The following is a 20,310-nucleotide window of genomic DNA, read 5'->3' on the forward strand; positions in this document are numbered from 1 at the left end:
CTATTAGTTCTGCTACCAGTGCTATGTTTTTCTTTCAAGTTAACGTGAGACATATGGATAATATAATTATAAAGCGGTACTTTGGATTTTAAATTTGTGAATTATTTACCTTTCTAAAATTTCAACGTTTATACCTTACTTTTATTGTTACAGCGGTAAAATGGTCTCAAGAACGTTATCATCAGACGTATGATTTTCGAACGAGGTCATGGTTTACTGAAGCAATGACTTCTCCGAAGGATATCATTATATTATTAGATCGTTCTGGATCCATGAAAGGGAAGAAACGAGCTCTATCGTTGCAGATAGTGAATGATATATTGGACACACTAAACGACAATGATTTTGTGAATATTTTTACTTTTTCAAATTCAACGTTGCCTTTGGTCGATTGTTTTAGTGATACACTTTTTCAGGTAAAAAAGTTGCATAGAAATTACTTAGATAATCAAAACATAATCGTGGTTAATTAATTACCGATTAATTTTGAAGGCTAATGAAGAAAATCTAAGGTTATTAAGGGAAAATCTACCGGTGTACGAATTGGAGTTCGTGGCTAATATTACCCTAGGTATAGAAAAGGCATTTGAGACTCTAAAAGATTTCCGGGAAACTAGAAGAGGTAAACCGTTTTTCATTTAGATGTTTAGGTACAATGACTACAATGTCTGATTTAGTATATATTTATTCATGGTAATACATTTTAAATTTTGACACTAGGTCTTTTTGAAATGTTTTAGTCATGCGAATGATAATAATGAGTTTTGTTATTAGGTGAAACTTTATTACCCCTCAATATTAAGTAAAGTTCCTGCCTTTTGTGCCAGTTTGTTTTATTTAAAAACACATGGGGCACGCACATATAGGATGTATACAAAGTTATTTTGTATTTGCGTGATCTAAATTTGTGACGTCAAAACGTCGCAATGTTGACGTATCAACTCTAAGTTTTAGTTCAGTTTGGCATTGACATACAACAAAATTCTAAAGTAAATAAAATAATTAAATAAATATACTGTTATCAGTTATAATTTATTTTAACATTATAGTACATCCAATGCATATATTATCGAAGGACTTAAAACTATAATTAAGTACACATTTATAATAGTTTGTAGATTATAGTTGTTTGATTATATTTACATTGAACTCATTTTCCATACCGCCTATGAGTTAGAGTTCTACGCTCGTTTGTAGTTGTATCCCTTTTAGGCCTAATCCACCTAATTAACAATCGTATATCGGAGTAATATATTTTACTTTCATTAGAGATTATATTGACCTTTTTTAATTCTTGTCTCCTTCTGTACAGTGTTTCCTTGTAAAGATATTTTGATATCATTATATTTCTCGTTCGTTTGTTCTGTTAATACCCATATACATGTTTTTTGATAAAACTATATTTAATCACTGCATTCTCTTTAATGAATTTGCCATATCTGCAAAATTGTTACTATTCTTTCTCTGCTAACACATCTTAACCAAATGCTCATGTATATTCTGAACAGTTACACACATATCTGTGGACAGACATCTTTTCCAATCTGCAATAAGATTTCCTATAATTATCTATATTAATTATTATTATCATCATCATTATCATCACCCCGTCTTAGATATTGGCAGCACTGAATTATACCATATTCGGAGTTTCAAGTTTCATTCAAGTTGAATAAGTCTCCTGGATATGTAAGCTGTTAATTTCCAATCTATCTAACATTTGCTCACAATTCCATCATTTGTCAATTTCTTCTTCATTCTGTCTTATCGAGTTCATACAAAATAAAGGTGTTATTAACCATTCCCGTTTCCAGCGCGAAATACAATATATCTGCAATAAACTATTAATTAATGTTATGACCAATAAAATCTAATCAATTTTCTTCTAACATTTACCTTTTTCTATCAAAATTTCTTATCATAATACTATTTTTATTATCATACATTGGGTATATTGATCCCATTCTGAAATATCCGTGTCTCATCTAAATACATACATTTAAATAACAAGTCTTCCTTCATTTTATTATATGCTTTTAAAAATTTTATTCTTTTAATAACAATATCCGGAAGTTCCATTGGACCTCTTCACTACTTTTCAGACTAATAGCTTCCTTTGAAATAATTGTATTAAATTATTTTTGTATTGAAAAACTGCTCATTATTTTTATATATTTCATATATCTAATCTCTGATAGAGCTAAAAATAAGCTGATCTTGATTTGTCACTTCGATGAGGGCGGTTTTTTTTTCGGTGAATTTAAGATTATATTTTTCATTTTTTGAGATATTTCAGTGACCGTGTCCATACTGATATTCAGTGCAGCAGCAACATGCTAAAAGATAGTTTGAATAAAAATCGCAACAAAGTAATATTTAGCAGTAAAATGCTAACTTCTTTAACAAATTATACTGGCAAGAAGGGGCCACCATTATCTCGTCCCTGTTCGAAGTAACTGATTAAAGACGCAATGTGTTCTGTCTGGCTTCGGAATTTTCAATCAGAATAATAATAAGCAGCTATTTGAAATGTATCAAAACGAGCAAAGCATTGAAATAACGTTTGCTGGTTTATATTTTATCACTATTGTTTTGAAGAATTTTGCAAACGTTTGACGACCGGACGACTTTGACAGGCTAGGTCGGTTGTATGTTCGAATTTATCAGACAGCATTGTGTCTCTTTTTAACTAGAATAAAATAAGAGGGAAAATATTGTCTGATTCTAAAACGAATTTACAAATTGTGGTAGGCAATATATCTTGATGACGTATGTAAAAAAAACTTTGGATAGTCTATAGTAATGTTTGCTTAAAATGTTTCTTGTTTTTGTGAAATTCAAATGTGTAACCTTAACAGACTTTATTCACAATTTCTTACAGTTCACTCTGTAATATTATTCACAGCTCTTTGTAATGTGTCTATATATTTATAGTTGCCTCAATGTTATTACTTGTAGCGAGTATCATTGTATAAGTATCATCAGCAAATGTGACCATTGTTACTCAATCAATGAATATATCTAAATCCAAATCAGTGAGCCTAGATGAGTTATTTTTCTTCAATAATTTACTTAATGTGTTTTGCGAAGAGCTTCCGGAACAATATGTATTTGTGTTAATGTACTGAATTCATTACATTGATATGTCCAATAATAATATGCTAAATGGGTTCAATAAGTTGGACAAAAAACACAATTCTATAATTTTAAATACATTACCAATACATTTTAATATTCAACATAATCTTCCTAAACTTTAATACCCCTGTTCTTGTAGTACTAGAAAAACTGCCGATATCGACTCGATGTCAAGTCAAAGGGTTCTAAATCTGTCGAACTGGATAGATATTGCAATAATTAATTTTCAATTCTTTAAAATTCAAATGCTTTTTAGCGAGAAGTGAGTGAGGCCATATTGTTAAGAACTTACTATTCATAATTTGGATTTTCATTTACATTCAGCATCAAGTAATTTAAAAAATATGTTTCCGTATGTTGAGGATATTGGTGTAGAATAAAGCATGTTTTTGATGATTTTGCGAACATTCAATCAAAAGTCCATATATTCAATTAAATGTATTCGAAATAAACATTTTTAACTAAAATAATCTATTCAAGTTTTGCTGTTAGCTAATGCTATGGTGTAGAATAAAGCATGTTTTTGATGATTTTGCGAACGTTCAATCAAAAGTCCATATATTCAATTACATGTATTCGAAATAAACCTTTTTAACTAAAATAATCTATTCAAGTTTTGCTGTTAGCTAATGCTATGGTGTAGAATAAAGCATGTTTTTGATGATTTTGCGAACGTTCAATCAAAAGTCCATATATTCAATTACATGTATTCGAAATAAACCTTTTTAACTAAAATAATCTATTCAAGTTTTGCTGTTAGCTAATGCTATGGTGTAGAATAAAGCATGTTTTTGATGATTTTGCGAACGTTCAATCAAAAGTCCATATATTCAATTACATGTATTCGAAATAAACCTTTTTAACTAAAATAATCTATTCAAGTTTTGCTGTTAGCTAATGCTATGGTGTAGAATAAAGCATGTTTTTGATGATTTTGCGAACGTTCAATCAAAAGTCCATATATTCAATTACATGTATTCGAAATAAACCTTTTTAACTAAAATAATCTATTCAAGTTGTGCTGTTAGCCAATGCTACTTGGTACCAGTATATTGAAGCTTTTTAAATCCTCTGACTTGTAGACTTGTTTGATTTGAAATCTTCTGGAAGTGTAGTATGTTGATTTGAACAAAACAAATTGAATATTGAAAAATTGCGCCATTTTCTGGCAATTATCTAAGATAAGTAGTACAATTTTAAGGAAAAAAGTAAAAACGTAATTCCAAACCTTTAAATTGTGTAATACGTTAAACTTTAGGTTTTCATATTTTTTTTATGTTCTTATTTATAAATTAAGGATTATCACTTATTAATTGCTATTAAATACTAACTGGTGACATTTACTAGAATAAATAACAATTTAATTTTAGGTTCTAATTGCAATCAAGCTATTATGCTTATAACCGAAGGAATTGATTATGAATACGACATTAATATATTCAATAGATCAAATTGGCAGAAAGACTTTCCAGTCAGAATTTTTACATACTTGCTTAGTACGGATAGAGATGATGAGAAACATATGGAATTTATAGCCTGCTCGAATATGGGTAAACTAATTAATAAATTCAGTAAAGTAGACATTTAGGTTTGAGAGGTATTTATTTTAGGATATTACGTAAACATGACATTGAAATCGGATATCCGAGAAAAGATCCTGCAGTATCTTCCGGTTATGTCTAGGCCTATCAATTTTGATATTCATAACAAACAGGTTCCCATTTGGAGTTACTTGTACGTAGATTTGGCCGACAGACGTCTATCGAATTGGCTTTGGACTAAATTCGAAGGGATCAGACAGCGAGAAGTATTTTTGGATCATTCTAAAAGAAGAGTTGATCGATTGCAATTAAAGCATAAAAGCCAGAGTCATATGTTGCTTCAAGAATCCCACGTATGATCATATATATAGGGTGCATGGCTTAATTTTTACAGAATTTTTCTTCGAGATTAACATTACATTTATATTAAATATATTTTGTGTTTTTTAAAACAATTCTGAAAAGGAAAAGTATACTGAACGATATGCGTAAATGTCTAATTAATGTAGTAGTCTAAGTCTCGAATTCTGCAACTTTATTTTGTGATAGCATTTATATTTTTATGGGGGGTTCATAGAAAACAATGAACAATATTTAAAATTTTACGTTCATTGTAAAAATACATCTAGTACATCAAATATGTACATTATTACCATTAATAGTCCTTATTAATAGATATCAAACTAATTTTATCTATTATTTTATTGATAACTTAGTGGTCACATGATTTTTTATATGTTTTAAACTCCCCTTTTTACAAACGTGGGTTTATCTGGACTGTACCTACAGTTTAATGTGGGCTCCGAACCACTGTCCTCGGTATTAAGCCTACCGACTGGCGAGTGACCAACTTAGAAATTATCCCAGAAGACATCCGGTCTTACCCTGGATGCTGCCGTGACTGGAATCATTTTCCTTATCGGATTTTACACTCTTGCCTAGGATAATTTTATTTTAAACAACCACAAATATAAATTTACGACCCAGCATTTATACCCCAGCAGGATTTGAACCCGCGACTATCACAACAGTAGGTGGACCGCCCTGTTGCTTTTACTACTACGCCAACCAAGCCGGAATCACATGATTTTATTACAAATATTATATTTTCATCATATATTTTTTTTATTTTCACAGTCTGGGTATTTGACCAGTCTAAGTACAATATTTTAAATACATTAAATTATTCAATCGTCATGGGCATCATAGGGCATAATAGATTTCCTTGTGATATATTACTTGCCTATTATATTATATTATGGAGTAACTATAACGCTTCAAAATATTATATTACGTGGTAGCATGCATTTTATCAGCTATATGTAACAGTAGAAATGCAAGTATCAATGTAAACAATTGTTCAACCAACTAACCTAACTATTATTTTCAATGATTTTGTCAGTATGTTACATAAAACAACAGTTTACTATTTAACATTACTAAGTTATTCATTGTATTCCATCAGATAATCATAGAAGGCTCAAATCTTCTTTTTCGTATGCATTAATTTTATTGGTTGTTTTGAAGAAATGTGTTTCCGAAGTTCATGAAATATTCATCGAAATTATGTAGACCCTGCTCCATTATATTCCAATTATTGGTTTTAGTTTTAACAACTTAAAAGTCGATATGATATTGATATCGGTGACAAAGAACGACCTAGAGAATCAAAAAATAAACTTATTGAAGAAAACCCAACTAAAACTCTCAAAGAACTTCCCGACAGTTTGCAATCTGCAATGGAAAAGATACTAGTGGAGGCAAAATGGCTACCACACAAATTTTGTGAAAATGTTGAGGTTTCGTTGCTTTCCAGGAAAAAAAGATTTTTTGTGGCGTATTGTAGCTAGCGATGAAAGGTGGATCTACTGCGATAGTTTTAAGCGCAAAAAGTCATGATTTAGATCAGAAGAATCATTCACATGGACATCGAAACGAAATATTCATAACCTTAAACCTTTGCTGTGTATGTAGTGTAGTGTGCAGCAAGATATATTGCTACAAAAAAATAGTAACAGCGAGTAACAAATGCAAAGTAAAGACGGTTGTGAAGAATACACAGTTTCAGCTCGAATGGGAAGTTCTAGTGCATCCCACGTGCTCACCAAACGTAGCGCCTTTTGATTATCACTTGTTCGTTGACTACAGCATGTCTTGGGTGACAAACGGTTTCGAATTTCTGAAGATGTGACTGAAATCGAAAAAATGAATCCATAATAGGATTACTGCTAAATCAGCATTATTCTCTGAACACGGAATCCATGAATTCATGTGTTGCCAGAAAGATATAAAAAAGTTGTAGGAAATGATGGAAAATAATGATTAATAAATATTGTCCCACTTTTTCTTAATAAATGCCCTTTTAAAGTTAAAAAATGACAGGAATACATAAAACCACCTAATACTTCATCATTTTACTTCAGTTATTGAGTTACTACATATCGTTAGTTACACTTAAAATAATATAAAACTGATACATTTTTTAAACAACTCTTTACTTAGGTTATAATTATGTAATAAATTGAATATTTCTTTCTTCTAATCTCCGATAATCAAGTGTTGTTGTTATTGAATGGATTATTATTTTGTCATTTCGTTTTTATAATTATTATTTTCTTGGTCTCATTGAATGTCTGTATAATAAATTAAAATTTTAACTATGTTTATTAGATGCAAATGTATGTAATTTATTTTAGGAATTTGAAAAATACGAAGAGAAGGAACATTATAATTACATGACAACGGTTTCACTTCCAGTATATGGTCGACGGGATGATGAGGCAAGTTTTATTTTGTCATTAATAATCTTATTACAAATAATAGGAAATTACCCAATTATCACCAATTTTAATCAAAAGTTAACTTTAGAATTACACATGATGTATAAACTGAGTTAAATTTGATTTTAGTATAATTTAATTGGAGTGGCTGGGTTGGACGTGCCTATAAAGTTATTCAGAACAAGGATTCCACATGAAACGGTGAGAATCAATAGTAGTAGTAAATATAGAGTACGTTCAGTTATAGGTGATTTTCAGATATTGCCGTTTGATTAACCAAAGCTATTAAACATAACTAATTTGTTTTAGATTGGCGTTAATGGTTATGCCTTCATTATAACGAACAACGGATACATTCTGATGCATCCTGAACACCGAACTGAAGTTAGTATTTAACTGAATTAATAATGGCTAGTAAATATTATGAAATAAACTGAATGGTTAGAAAAATTAGCACAAGCTTTAAAAAAGCGAAGAAAAGGGTGACGTATAATCTTAAGGACCTTCATTTTCGGTCTAATAATCTATTCCAGATATTTTCCGCATTTTTGTCAGATAATTACTGCAAAAATATTTTTGCTTTTTTATCAATAGCTTTATAAAAACCTTTATAACGCAACAGGTTTGGAGATAACTGATGGATTTTACACAATGAACAAAAAAAGCTATCACTTTTCTTGAAGTCAAGATCATTAATTCAATTATCACTTAATAGCTCAATCTTCTTATGGAAACTATAATTACCGATTTAGTTTGGAATTACATATTTTCAGTTAATCGATGAGGTGCATAATTATAAATAAAATAAATATTTGTTAAATTTGATTATTTCTCGAATTTTTTTTTGGTTGGTTAAAAAAAGGAAAGTGTAAAGGAATAAAATATGTTTTTGATTTTTTAAATATAAGCTCATTAATGATAGAATTTTTGGAATTTCTATATCCTTCATTTTTAGTTTGAATATATATTGAAGCCAACTTTTAACAGAGTGGATATATTAGAAACAGAAATTCTTGATGACGAAAATGAGCCTCGTATATTTGGTGAAGCTATAGTAAAGGTAAGGAGCAAATATATTTATGAAATAATATTAATGTTAAGATTATAAATAACATAATTAAATAAAACATCATAATATTTTTGGCGATCTTTTATACCAGTGCTTAACACTTAGTACTTTAAGTAAACTGAGATGGGATATAAACAACGTTTCTACTTCAACCTATTTATGGATGTGCTATCGAAAATAGCTATCAGTGAATCAATTTTATTTCTAGAGTCTTTTACTGTAGAATAAATGACACCAAGTGATTCTTTAAGCTATTATATGAAGAATTTGGCTTCCAACATATGATTGAATTGGAAAATACATAGTTCTATATTGTGAAGATTTTTCCTTTTTTAAGGCATAGATGTTGACATAAACCATCGCCAAAGTTAAGAATTGTCCACGCTTATTAATGTAGGTAGAAACAGTTACTTCTTCCCAATGGTAAATATCCTCCTATTTAGTTGATGGAAATTTCAATATTACAATTATCTAGGCAGCGAATCTTGTTTATGTTTTCTGGGACGATTACATATAAACCTTTAGGATTCATAATCCTTGCCCTTAAAATGTTTTTGCGGTATTTGATACTTTTTCTTAAAATAGATTAATTCTATATTAAAACTCTCACTTTATACATATTTCACTCGCATGTTATTAAACAAATTCATTTTTTTTTCTTTACCATGTAAATTTAGTTGTTGAAGAAATCATTGGATGTCATGAAAGTGTAGCCTGGTTTCATGATTCTTAGTGAACCTGCTAATCTCTTCCTTGGTAGTAGTGATTTCTAGTTCTTGATGCAAACACCTGACCGCCTAGCGTGACATGTATGAAAAGTTAATGGATAGTCTGATCTTGACTACTAGACTCTTAAATATGAAATATGAAGTGAGTTTTCTAAATGACATTTCGAAAGTGGGTAGCACCCTGTTCTAGAAATGTTAGCTCCAAAGAAGCTTTAATGAAAAGATGATGTAAAGAGGTAAAGGTTGATGCCGTTGGTTAACGGTTGATGGATTTTGTTACTAGATTGATGAAGTAATAGGCAAATAGCTAAGGGAAATATTAGAAAGAGTTCTCACGATGTTAAATATGATCTTCTATAATAGAATACACCATCAATCATTGTTATTACTACCTATTATTATTATTGACCTACTAATTCTATTATATTTAACATACATTTCATATATTTAATTTAAATCACTATATAATGCTGTTGTTGCATATTTGTTGTTTTAAGTAATGTATTTATAGGATTTTTTACAATAGTCGTCTTGTGGGCTTTTTTGTTATATTTAATATACTCGAATATCGTATGATTAAAAAATTATTCATTTTATGTGGAACGATCCCTACATAAATTCATCTAAAGTTGACAAAAGTCTATGGGGAAGGTACAACTAAAAATCGCAAACATACTGGAACCATAGAAAATGATACCGTGTTGGTCGATAATAGAATGAAGCTGAATAAAAGAGCTTCAACTAAACAGCTTATACAAAAAGTCAAAGATGCCAAATCTCTACCTAAAGGTGTGCCGACTAAAACAAATGCGAAAACGATTTTGGAATATATTTTGGTATCAATAGTACCGACTATGTGAACGAATGACTTTTAATGAATGAGATATGGATCCACTACTACAAACCAGAAACGATGCAGTGGATGGAAGCCGGTAGTTCAGCGCCAATGAAAGCAAATTCGATCCTATTTGGGATTGAAATAGAGCTTGTTAATTGACTACCTTGAAAAAGGCAGAATAACTGCAGTAACAAAAAACCAGGATGATATACATTATGTTGCTGAAATTTTTTTTTTACTTAAATGGTCAAATATATTTTTGGAAGGCCTTAAGCATTAAGTAAAGATTTCGAATGCCCGTACATGCATATTTTCACAGCTTTCCTGACTCTTCCAGGATGGAATACTGATGAAAAACCAAACGAAATGCATTGCAGTTAGATTAGGGAGATTATATAAAAAAATAAAAGCCCTTTTTGAGCTGAAAATTGCAAGCTTTCATTAACAAACCGAGAAACTTTCTCTTTTTTAGACGCCATTGTATATTTATATTTTTTTAAGCAATATTCTTATGTTTTTAGCTTAGAGAGCAAATGCTTAAAAGGCAGGGCAAAGAAGCGAAATTGAAGATAAAATACACCTTAGATGACATGGTGAGTAGAATTAACCATTTTTTAAAGTAAATTAATATTATTTCGATATTCCTTAATTGAACTTACCACCTATGTTAGTATATATTAGTGATATCCATCCAACAAATAATTCTGCATGCCAGTAAAGCAAAATATCTACTTATGATAAAATATCAATCATTTTTACAAATTTCAATATAATCATACGTTTATATCTAATAAATGTGATTTCTAAATTTGTAATTACATTAAGTGTTTCATTATCATATTTTATACATATACTTTATGTTGATATGGAATTACTATTACAGATTTTATATTCCATAATTGTTGATATTAAATTTCAGAAAAGAATAGTAAGAGCGACAAGACACTATTACTTCACAGAAATCGGTCCGTTCACTTTATGTATCGTACTGCCTGAAAAATATGGATTTGTCAAGGCCAATAAAACCAGCGACCTTCCTAATTTAAAAGATCCGAATCCTGATTTTATTCTGAACAACAGATACTGGGACGTGCATCCCGATTGGTATCTGACCTCATATCTTAATAAAGATCAAATAGGTCTGAAATCAGTTCTCTTTTAGGACATACTGCCGTAATTGTCCACATGTTATACAGGATCGTCATAGAAAAATACAGTATGCTTATTATCATCCAGCATACAGTAAGTAAAATTGTTTATTTATATTAAAAAGACATCTGTTGCATGCTATTTCTCTATTTATTAAATTACATTTTCTTTAAAGGAATATATATATATATATATATATATATATAATTTCAAATATTTATTATTATTTCTCATTTCTGTGTAGATTCATTCTTCTATCGGTTCTATTAAGTTTTTATAAATTGAGTTCACTTGAGTTTCACTTGAGTATAGATATTGTTTCTCCGATAGAAAAAAGTGTAGGATTTTATAAAAAATACTTATATATATGATTCAGATATTATCAGATTAATGAATGTTTCCATAGAATTTTAAACATATTACTTTAACATTTTCTAAAATTTTAAAATATAAGAAATGAGAATCATATTATCAAAGATTTGAAATTCTAATATCATATTTAAACACATTTCACCAATAATAACAGTAGACATAATATCGAATGAACTACTTCTTCTTTTACTACTTCACCACTATATAACTTCGTTATAAAAACATATAACTGTTAAGAAGTATATTTATATGAGAGCCATTGAGATTAGAAAGTGTAATAAATTAAATTAATAGAAAAAATCTTTACACGTCACTTAGATGATGTTAAAACAATTACAGCTTTGTTAGACCATTCGAAGATTTGAAATTCTAACATTTAAATTTGCTTTTTAGTATAATATTATTAGTTTATTTGAATAATTTTAATTGGGGCTTAGCCTAAGATCTACTTCCAGAACATATTCCGACTATGTGAGTTTTATGGTGTTAAAATGACCTTAAATTTTGTAATATGCCCTCTTTGATTAAGCGAAACGCTGTTACTACTCCATTAAAAAAGTATTAATTAGGTAATTAAAGTTCCATCATTTCACTTTACTTTTATCGTTCAATAGCTTAACCAAGCGTCTATAATGGATGGACTGCCATATTCATTTTATTGCAAACTTGTCGGCAAGAAATAAATACAATCCTGTTCAAATAAGCACCTATCACAGCTGAGTGATCAGTTGATGAAATCTTTGATTTTTCCTTGTCCGTTAAATTATTAAAAAAATAACGGGAGAATAATATACCAGATAGGATTGGTCTTATAGTCCTTGTCTTATAAATATCAAAACCCTCCCGATGTTTTCCCTCAAAATATCCTGTAAGTGGTTAGGACCTCGTCTTTATTGTACTGAATCTTGTAGTCAGTATATATCCAGTATTTAACCAAATTCAAGTAAAGCTTCTTTTATCCGTGTACTTGTTATATCATGCATTTCCAATAGTACTATCCCTGTATATGTATGACACCTTAGTTATTTAGAGTTATGGAATGCCAATGCCGTCCATATAAAGAATAATGATCAAACTAATAATGATTTTACTTATTACGTCCCAAGAAAATCAACAGGATTGGTATGCTAAGTTTAGACGTGGTGAAATGAACACCGAAAAGGGTGAACGCAGTGGACGCCCAAAATAGATTGTTACCGATGAAAATATTTAAAAAATCCACAAAATGATTTTGAATGTCCGTAAATTGAAATTGAAATGATATAGCAGACACTCTAAAGACATCAACTGAACGTGTACATCATATGCTTCATAGATATTTGGGTATGAGGAAGCTCTCGGCAAAGTGGGTGCCGCGCGAGCTCACTTTTGACCAAAAACAACGACGAGTTGATAATTCAGAGGAGTATTTGAAGATGATCAAGCGTAATAAATACAAGTTTTTGCGTCGATATGTGACGATGGATGAAACATGACTCCATAATTTCACTCCGAAGTCGAATCGACAGTTATTCGAGTGGACTGCACACGATGAACCCGCTCCAAAGCGAGTGAAAACGCAACAGTCGGCTGGCAAGGTTACATCTGTACTTTGGGATGCGCATGGAATAATTTTTATTGACTACCTTGAAAAAGGAAGGACCATCAACAGCGATTGCATAGCGTTATTGGACCGTTTGAAGGACGAAATCGCCGAAAAACGGCCGCATTTGAAGAAAAGGAAAGTCCTGCTTTACCAAGACAATGGACCCTGTCACAAGTCAGGGAAAACGATGGCAAAAATCCATGAGTTGGGCTTCAAATTGCTTCCTCATCCACCATAATCTTCAAATATGGCCACCAGCGACTATTTCCTGTTCTCAGATCTCAAAAGAATGCTCGCTGGGAAGAAATTTCCGTCGAATGTAGAGGTGATCGCCGAAACTGAGGCCTATTTTGAAACAAAGGACAAATCGTACTACAAATACGGTATCGAAAAGTTGGAGAGTCTCTATAATCAGTGTATCACCCTTGAAGGGAATTATGTTGAATAAAAAACTAATTTTGCCAAAAAAAGGTGTTTTACTATGGTAGGCCGTGGACTTTTTAACTGACTTGTTATTAAGCAAAACTTATACAAACAGAACACTCCAAACTTATTATGTATGTTCCATTATGTTATGTATTCCAAACAGTGACTATTCAATATTTATAATAGATCATAATTTATGTGTTTAAACTTTATTATATTTTTATAGGAACTAAATTATATAATAATCTCATGTATGATTTGAAGAAAACCAGTTGGTTTGACAACAGTATACCAAATGAACACAAGTAAGCAAAATATCATATTGTGTATCAATTTTAATATATATATTTTATATTATAGATTTGTTGAACCCTATTACGTACATAAAATATTCGTTTCAACCAATTCGGGTTTAACAAGATGGAAAATATTTAATTCGGACATTTACCAAAGTACTTACGATCAGACCGAAGAAAGCTATGGGCGAGGCATAGATGAGGATTGGTACCAGCGTTCTGTCGAAGAGAATTTCATTGATGAAGATATGTTTATCTTTTCGGTACCCTTTGAAATATCAGGTTGGTAGTACATTTATTTTTTTCGTTGCTATTTAAAATTTGGCACCTGGTATAAATGCCATGTCACATGTTGACATATATATTTAATGCCTGTTGAAGGCTGAAGCATGTCCCGGAATGCTTTAAGGTGGCACAAATAATTATGCTCAAAAAACCTGACAAACCCGCAGAACAAGTCGAATCTTACAGGCCTATTTCGCTACTACCTGCAATATCAAAGCTATTTGAGAAACTGATATTTAAACGTGTTGAATATTTAGTAACAGTACTAGATTTCCAGTTTGGTTTTCGAAATCACCATTCAACAATCGATCAAGTGCACATAATAACTGCGGCTATTGAAAGAGCGTTTGAGGAAAAGAAATACTGCCCTGCAATATTCCTGGATGTCTCACAAGCTTTTGGTCGGTTTTGGCATTTAGGATTAATCTGTAAGATGAGCTAATTGTTACCGTGTAACTATTGTCAATTGCTGGAGTCATATTTATTCGGAAGAAAATTTAGGGTATCGCACGAAATGGCATTCTCGACATTTAAAAATATCTCGGCTGGAATTCCACAAGGTAGCGTCTTAGGACCTCTCCTGTATCTGCTCTACATTGCTGACATTCCAACAACAAAAGAAACACTCCTTGGAACCTTTGCTGACGACACAATTATTATGGTAAAAGATATATCTCTGCCTAGGGCAATTGAAAAAGTGCAAGTGGCAGTCAACAAAATCTACAAATGGACGAAAGATTGGAAAATTCAACTTGACGTTAGATTAAATTGGAAGCATTACGTTAGACAAAAAGCAAAACACATTAGAACCAAAGTAAAAAAACTATACTGGTTAGTCGGAAGATACTCTCAACTTGATCTAAAATCAAAGAGGTTGATTTATAATACAATTATAAAGCCAATTTGAACCAACTTTGAACCAATTTTGAATATGGGGTGTAAATAAGGGGTTGCACTAAAAATTCAAATCAACTAGTCGTACAGCGCGGCCAAAACAAGTTTCTTCGATTAATTACCAATGCCTATCGCTATGTAACCAACGAAGAACTGCACGATAACCTGGAAATCAAATGGATTTGCGAAGTTATCCAAGATTTCGCCTTGAAACACGAAAGAAGATTATTAAATCATACTAACGTGGAAGCAACCAACTGCTGGACAGCGCGCAGGATGTCAGGAGATTGAAGCGAACAAAACCATACGAACTTATATAAAGCGTATACATTTAGTGTAAATTATAGCTATAAGTTAATAATTAATAAATAATTATAATTTTATAATTGAGGAATACATATTGATGTATTTTCTCGCACTAACACTTAATTAATCCAAGTACATAGGAAAAGTAGTAATAAATTAATTGTAAATTAAGATTGTACTAAGCGTATCTAATAAAGATGTTATAAAAAAATTAAAATTTAATATTTGTCAACAATTAAATTTTAATTACTTAACAGTTAATTTTGAGTGACATTCTTTTAGGTTATGAAAATAATACAATGATTAGAGGAACAAAAGCTATATTTTTAGAAAAACAGGATTTAAAAACGCCTATAGCTGTTATAGGATTAGAATTCAACCATCAGGCTATGTATAAGTTATATAATAGCATTACGACTAAGGTAGATATGTAGTATATATTAGTATTAGTATAGCAAATATACTTTTTCTTAGTTTGCATTATTTTTGAAGCTTTATTATTCAGAATTGTTTAATGATATATGGTTGATTGAAATATAGTTGATTTGTAGTCATTATTTTAAATTATTATATATCTATAAAATATAATCAGTTCAATCTTTTTATTAACTAAGACTGCTTATTTGATCAAATATATTTCTTCTTTATTATTTAACCCATTAGTAATATTCATAGATTTTCTTACCATTCAATGCAATGTTAGTGATGCTCCAGAGCTTTGCATATATTTTTTAAAGTGTCTTTTCTTTCTCATTGATATTTATTCTTCCATTCATAATATTGATAGCTATAGAGAGATGGAAACTACTGGAATATGAAACCATCGTGAAGCATCATTTGCATTGATATGTTCGATCTGAAGATTCATAGAAAAAGAATCCTTACAGAAGCGAAATTATTGTACAATACGATAATGCTATATTTTTAAGTTTTTTTTGTTAAATGAATCCTTATATTTCCAAAAAAAAAACTTATATATATCTAATATTTTGTAGTCAAGAAGAAAAAAAGGCGATCGACGTATCACGTGTGAATCTGATTATTTAAATTGCTTTATATTGGACAACAATGCCTACATTTTGTTAAGTGATGAAATCGAATACACTGGAAGATTTATTGGCGATATCAGACCCGATATAATGTATCATTTGGTAAAACAAAAGGTTTTTAGGCCAACAAGGTAGACTAAGTATATTATATATTTAACATTTTTCATATTTTCGTTTTATATAAAAAAGTTATATGTTTCTCTGTTGTATTAAACAGTCACATTAAGACGTATGTTGTTTCAGAATGTTCGATTATCAAGCTACTTGTCAGCTAGAGCCACCTGAACCTGCTGCATCCGATGAACAGAAGTGTCCCAAAAAGAAAAACAGTTCAACAAGGAAGTCCACCCTTTATAAAATGGTAATATTTGATTTTTTAGTAAGTTTGTCATCTATCATCATTTTTTATCACTGGCTTATATTTAAGTAATCTAAACGGAATCTAATACAATTGACTATTTTGTTAGAAACCAATTTTTTGTTAAACATATTGTTCCTCGATACATAATTTGCTTTTGGATTTCTTAGCCTTTTAATATTTAGCAATTCATAGTTTTTACTAATATTTCCATACATTATTTCTTAAGTAGACTAAAACATACTACTTTTAATTTTTATACTACAATTTTTACATCCAATAAATATCACTAATATCACTTTAAAGGAATACACTCACGTACGTAATATAAATTATATTTTTGAATGTTTATTTCTATATAGTTTTTTCTTTGTCATATATTCCTTGTAAGTATATAATATTACATTATCCACATTATATTTAGATTAATTGTTCTACTCTACCAAAATAAACATTTTTGTTCTCACTACATGATCATGTTCTTTTATATATATTTTAAAGTCTCCTTTTACCAACTATGGGTTACCTGGACTGGACCTAAAGTTTAACATGGGCTCGGAACCACGGTCCTCAGCATTAAGCCTACCGACTGGAGAGTGACTAACTTTAGATCCTTTAGATTTTCATCCCAGAAGACATCCGGTCTTACCCAGCCTGATTACTGGCGTGACTGGGATCATTTTCCTTGTCGGATTTTACACTCTTGCCTAGAACAATCACAAATTTTAAACCGTCACAAACGTACATTTACGACCATGCCCCAGCAGGATTCGAACCCGCGGCTATCGCAACAGTAGGAGAACCGTCCTATCGCCTTTACCATTGCGCCACCAAGCCGACACAATATCATGTTGATATTGATCACACACGCATAATTTATTGTATTAATTTTTTAACTTTTTACACCAGTATTTGCTGAATATGATATTTGAGAATATTACTGAAAATTTTACATAAATTAGGAGTTGTACATATTTTTGGTAATTAATTAATTTAATTTCTGTATAAATTTATTCCTTTTAAAAATATTATATTTGCTTTTACTTATAGGTCTTTTTCGTATTGTTCTGTCTTGTTGAAGACACATAATCAACTGTTTAAAAAAAAAGGTGTCGAAGTACACATTATAATTTTCAGCTCAATTTGTAAACGTTTCAATTTAGTTCCTTTAATAAAACTTATTATAGTTGTACTAACTTATAATTCTATTGTAGATTTTAAAATGGACAGAATAACATCTGCTCATTGTAACATTAAACTTATTTTTAATTAGTAAAAGTAGTAATCTTTAATTATATAGATGTTATGTACGTCGACCATAACAACAAATTAATTTTCTTTAAAATTATAGTTAAAAAACAGATGTCAGACAACAGCGTCCAGTAAAATCCTAAATCAAAACATAAGGCCAAAAAATATCAGTCTGTTTTTGCTTGATCCAAAGTTTTGTTTTGTCATATTTTTTAAGCAGTTCAAGTTCAGCACTTGAGTTAGTTGGGCAACGAATTTTGTAGTTGTTTTCTGAACTTCTTTCTCCATCTACTTATTTCTCAGTGTCTACATTTCTATTAGAACTAAATATTGTATACTTATATTGTATTTATATTAAATAAATATTTTTGTTATAGCTGTATACAAATATATTTGGAATTTTAAAATGGGTTTGGGTGTTGCTATGTCAATTAATTCAAACAGTAATAGCACCGTCACCGGAACAAGTGGTAAAAGAAGAAACAAGATCTTTCGTGACCCTGAAAATAAATAAAACATTCCCGACCCCCTGTGATCGAGAGATGTGGTTGTTCACTTTGAATAAAGAATTTCCACCTAGTTTCTACAATAATGATACCACTAAATTTAGTTGTAATTGGTAAGTTTACATTATTTTAAGTATTTTTTGTAATTAGATAATAATAATAGACTTTTAATAACTTAAATCATATTTTTATAATAATATAATATATTACGTTATCTCTAGCTGAAATCATATCATAACTTCTTTGGCATAAATCCTTAAGCGATGTTCCATATGAATGACTATTCTTTAATCAATTCCTGCTCTTATAGCAAGACAGGACTAGCAAGGTGGACTTTAACATCGCTTACAACCATTTTGGCTTCAGTTCCTTCAGTTCATTATATATTAGTCCATGTTTTTTTGGGGAGATAATCTTGCATCTTCTATCCAAAAGATCCACTTCAACACAACATGATTTTAAAGAAATGCATTAAATTTCTCATCATTTGAACTTCAGGACTAGTTGTTTGAGGCTGCAACAGAATTCAGAGGAACAAGATTACAAGCTATGCAGCAATAAATGGCACATAACATATATTTTTTGTTACCCAAAAAGAAAAATCTTTTATAATTCAGCCTAGCAGAATTAACCAAAATAGTGTCTTTATTTCTATTGCTCATAAATCATTAATAGAAACATAGCTTCGAAATAAAGCTCAGAGTACACTTAATGGCTGGTTAGCACTCTTAACTTATTCTAACACTTCTAACTATTTAGGTATTTCTACCTGCCCTATTTATCAAATATAAATTAATATTACTTTTAGGCCATACGTTGTCAGAAGAATACCAAAAACAAACTTAATATTCTTGGCAATAAATGGAAAGTGCGCCATGACGACCATAAATTCGTATCCACATATGCCTGAACCAACTAAAATATCTTATTATTATAAGAATAATAAGATATCATTACCTTGTTATATAGCAACCATGAATAATTATACTAGAAGTCCATATATGAATTGCTACAAACGTGATAAACAGGTAAGTAATATTTTTATATGTGAGTAAAGTAACACTTTTAAAAGTATATAAAATATTAAAAAATATTTTAAAGTATATAAAAACATCAATAAACTTTTTCGAATCATTTTCTCTTTTTTGATTATAATAAAGTTTGTTAGCGAAATATACTGTGTTTGCTTCTATTCTCTTAAAAAAAATGAGTTATAGAAAAAATTAGTTATTATGTACATTATATACTTAATGTTTGTCCTATATTATATGTATTTCAATATCAATACAATTTATATATTTCGTTGAAGAGGTTTTAGAAGTCATGTTTGTCGATATGTTTTTTGTCCACATTTTATTAAATTATTTTATTCTCCTTTGCTTATACTTGTACTGAAGGTGGTGCTGGTACTTTTACACATAATATAAAGGCAGATTCCAGGTCATTTTGGTTGAAACGATGGTAACGAGAATCACTTGGTTCAATTTTTTCACAAGTGGCAAGAGGTTTTACATCAAAAGATCTTGACATTTAAATGAATAAATCCACTTTATGAAAAAGGAAATCATAAAGAAACCGAAATTTCCTTTTCCCCAAGCCATTATAATGTTTATTAATATTATTAATTTTTTTTTAACAGGAGGACGAACTGAATAAAATGAACAAGACCCACTGTGGGCATACCTGGAAATAAGACTTAATATTATTTGTGTTAATAAGTGTTATTGTGATTGATATTT

General features: G+C 30.1%; 1 protein-coding gene across 1 annotated transcript in view; it reads left to right on the plus strand.

Annotated features, from left to right (window-relative positions):
• The window catches only part of LOC143190475 (voltage-dependent calcium channel subunit alpha-2/delta-3), a 43,185-nt gene extending 22,875 nt beyond the window's left edge, over positions 1 to 20,310 (plus strand). The window contains exons 7-25 of the mRNA XM_076394780.1: positions 154 to 416; positions 493 to 622; positions 4,509 to 4,688; positions 4,749 to 5,032; positions 7,376 to 7,459; positions 7,589 to 7,660; positions 7,769 to 7,843; positions 8,415 to 8,519; positions 10,616 to 10,687; positions 11,014 to 11,198; positions 11,257 to 11,336; positions 13,853 to 13,931; positions 13,987 to 14,204; positions 15,690 to 15,829; positions 16,403 to 16,587; positions 16,700 to 16,817; positions 18,443 to 18,684; positions 19,380 to 19,599; positions 20,211 to 20,310. Of these exons, the coding sequence (XP_076250895.1) occupies positions 154 to 416; positions 493 to 622; positions 4,509 to 4,688; positions 4,749 to 5,032; positions 7,376 to 7,459; positions 7,589 to 7,660; positions 7,769 to 7,843; positions 8,415 to 8,519; positions 10,616 to 10,687; positions 11,014 to 11,198; positions 11,257 to 11,336; positions 13,853 to 13,931; positions 13,987 to 14,204; positions 15,690 to 15,829; positions 16,403 to 16,587; positions 16,700 to 16,817; positions 18,443 to 18,684; positions 19,380 to 19,599; positions 20,211 to 20,264 (2,786 nt within the window). The 3' untranslated portion in view covers positions 20,265 to 20,310. The remainder of the gene's footprint in view (positions 1 to 153; positions 417 to 492; positions 623 to 4,508; positions 4,689 to 4,748; positions 5,033 to 7,375; positions 7,460 to 7,588; positions 7,661 to 7,768; positions 7,844 to 8,414; positions 8,520 to 10,615; positions 10,688 to 11,013; positions 11,199 to 11,256; positions 11,337 to 13,852; positions 13,932 to 13,986; positions 14,205 to 15,689; positions 15,830 to 16,402; positions 16,588 to 16,699; positions 16,818 to 18,442; positions 18,685 to 19,379; positions 19,600 to 20,210) is intronic.

Source organism: Rhynchophorus ferrugineus, unplaced genomic scaffold (genome assembly GCF_030347505.1).
Source record: "Rhynchophorus ferrugineus isolate W39M unplaced genomic scaffold, kcgeb_rfMv2 rfM2, whole genome shotgun sequence".
In the NCBI taxonomy this organism is placed as follows: Eukaryota; Metazoa; Arthropoda; class Insecta; order Coleoptera; family Curculionidae; genus Rhynchophorus; species Rhynchophorus ferrugineus.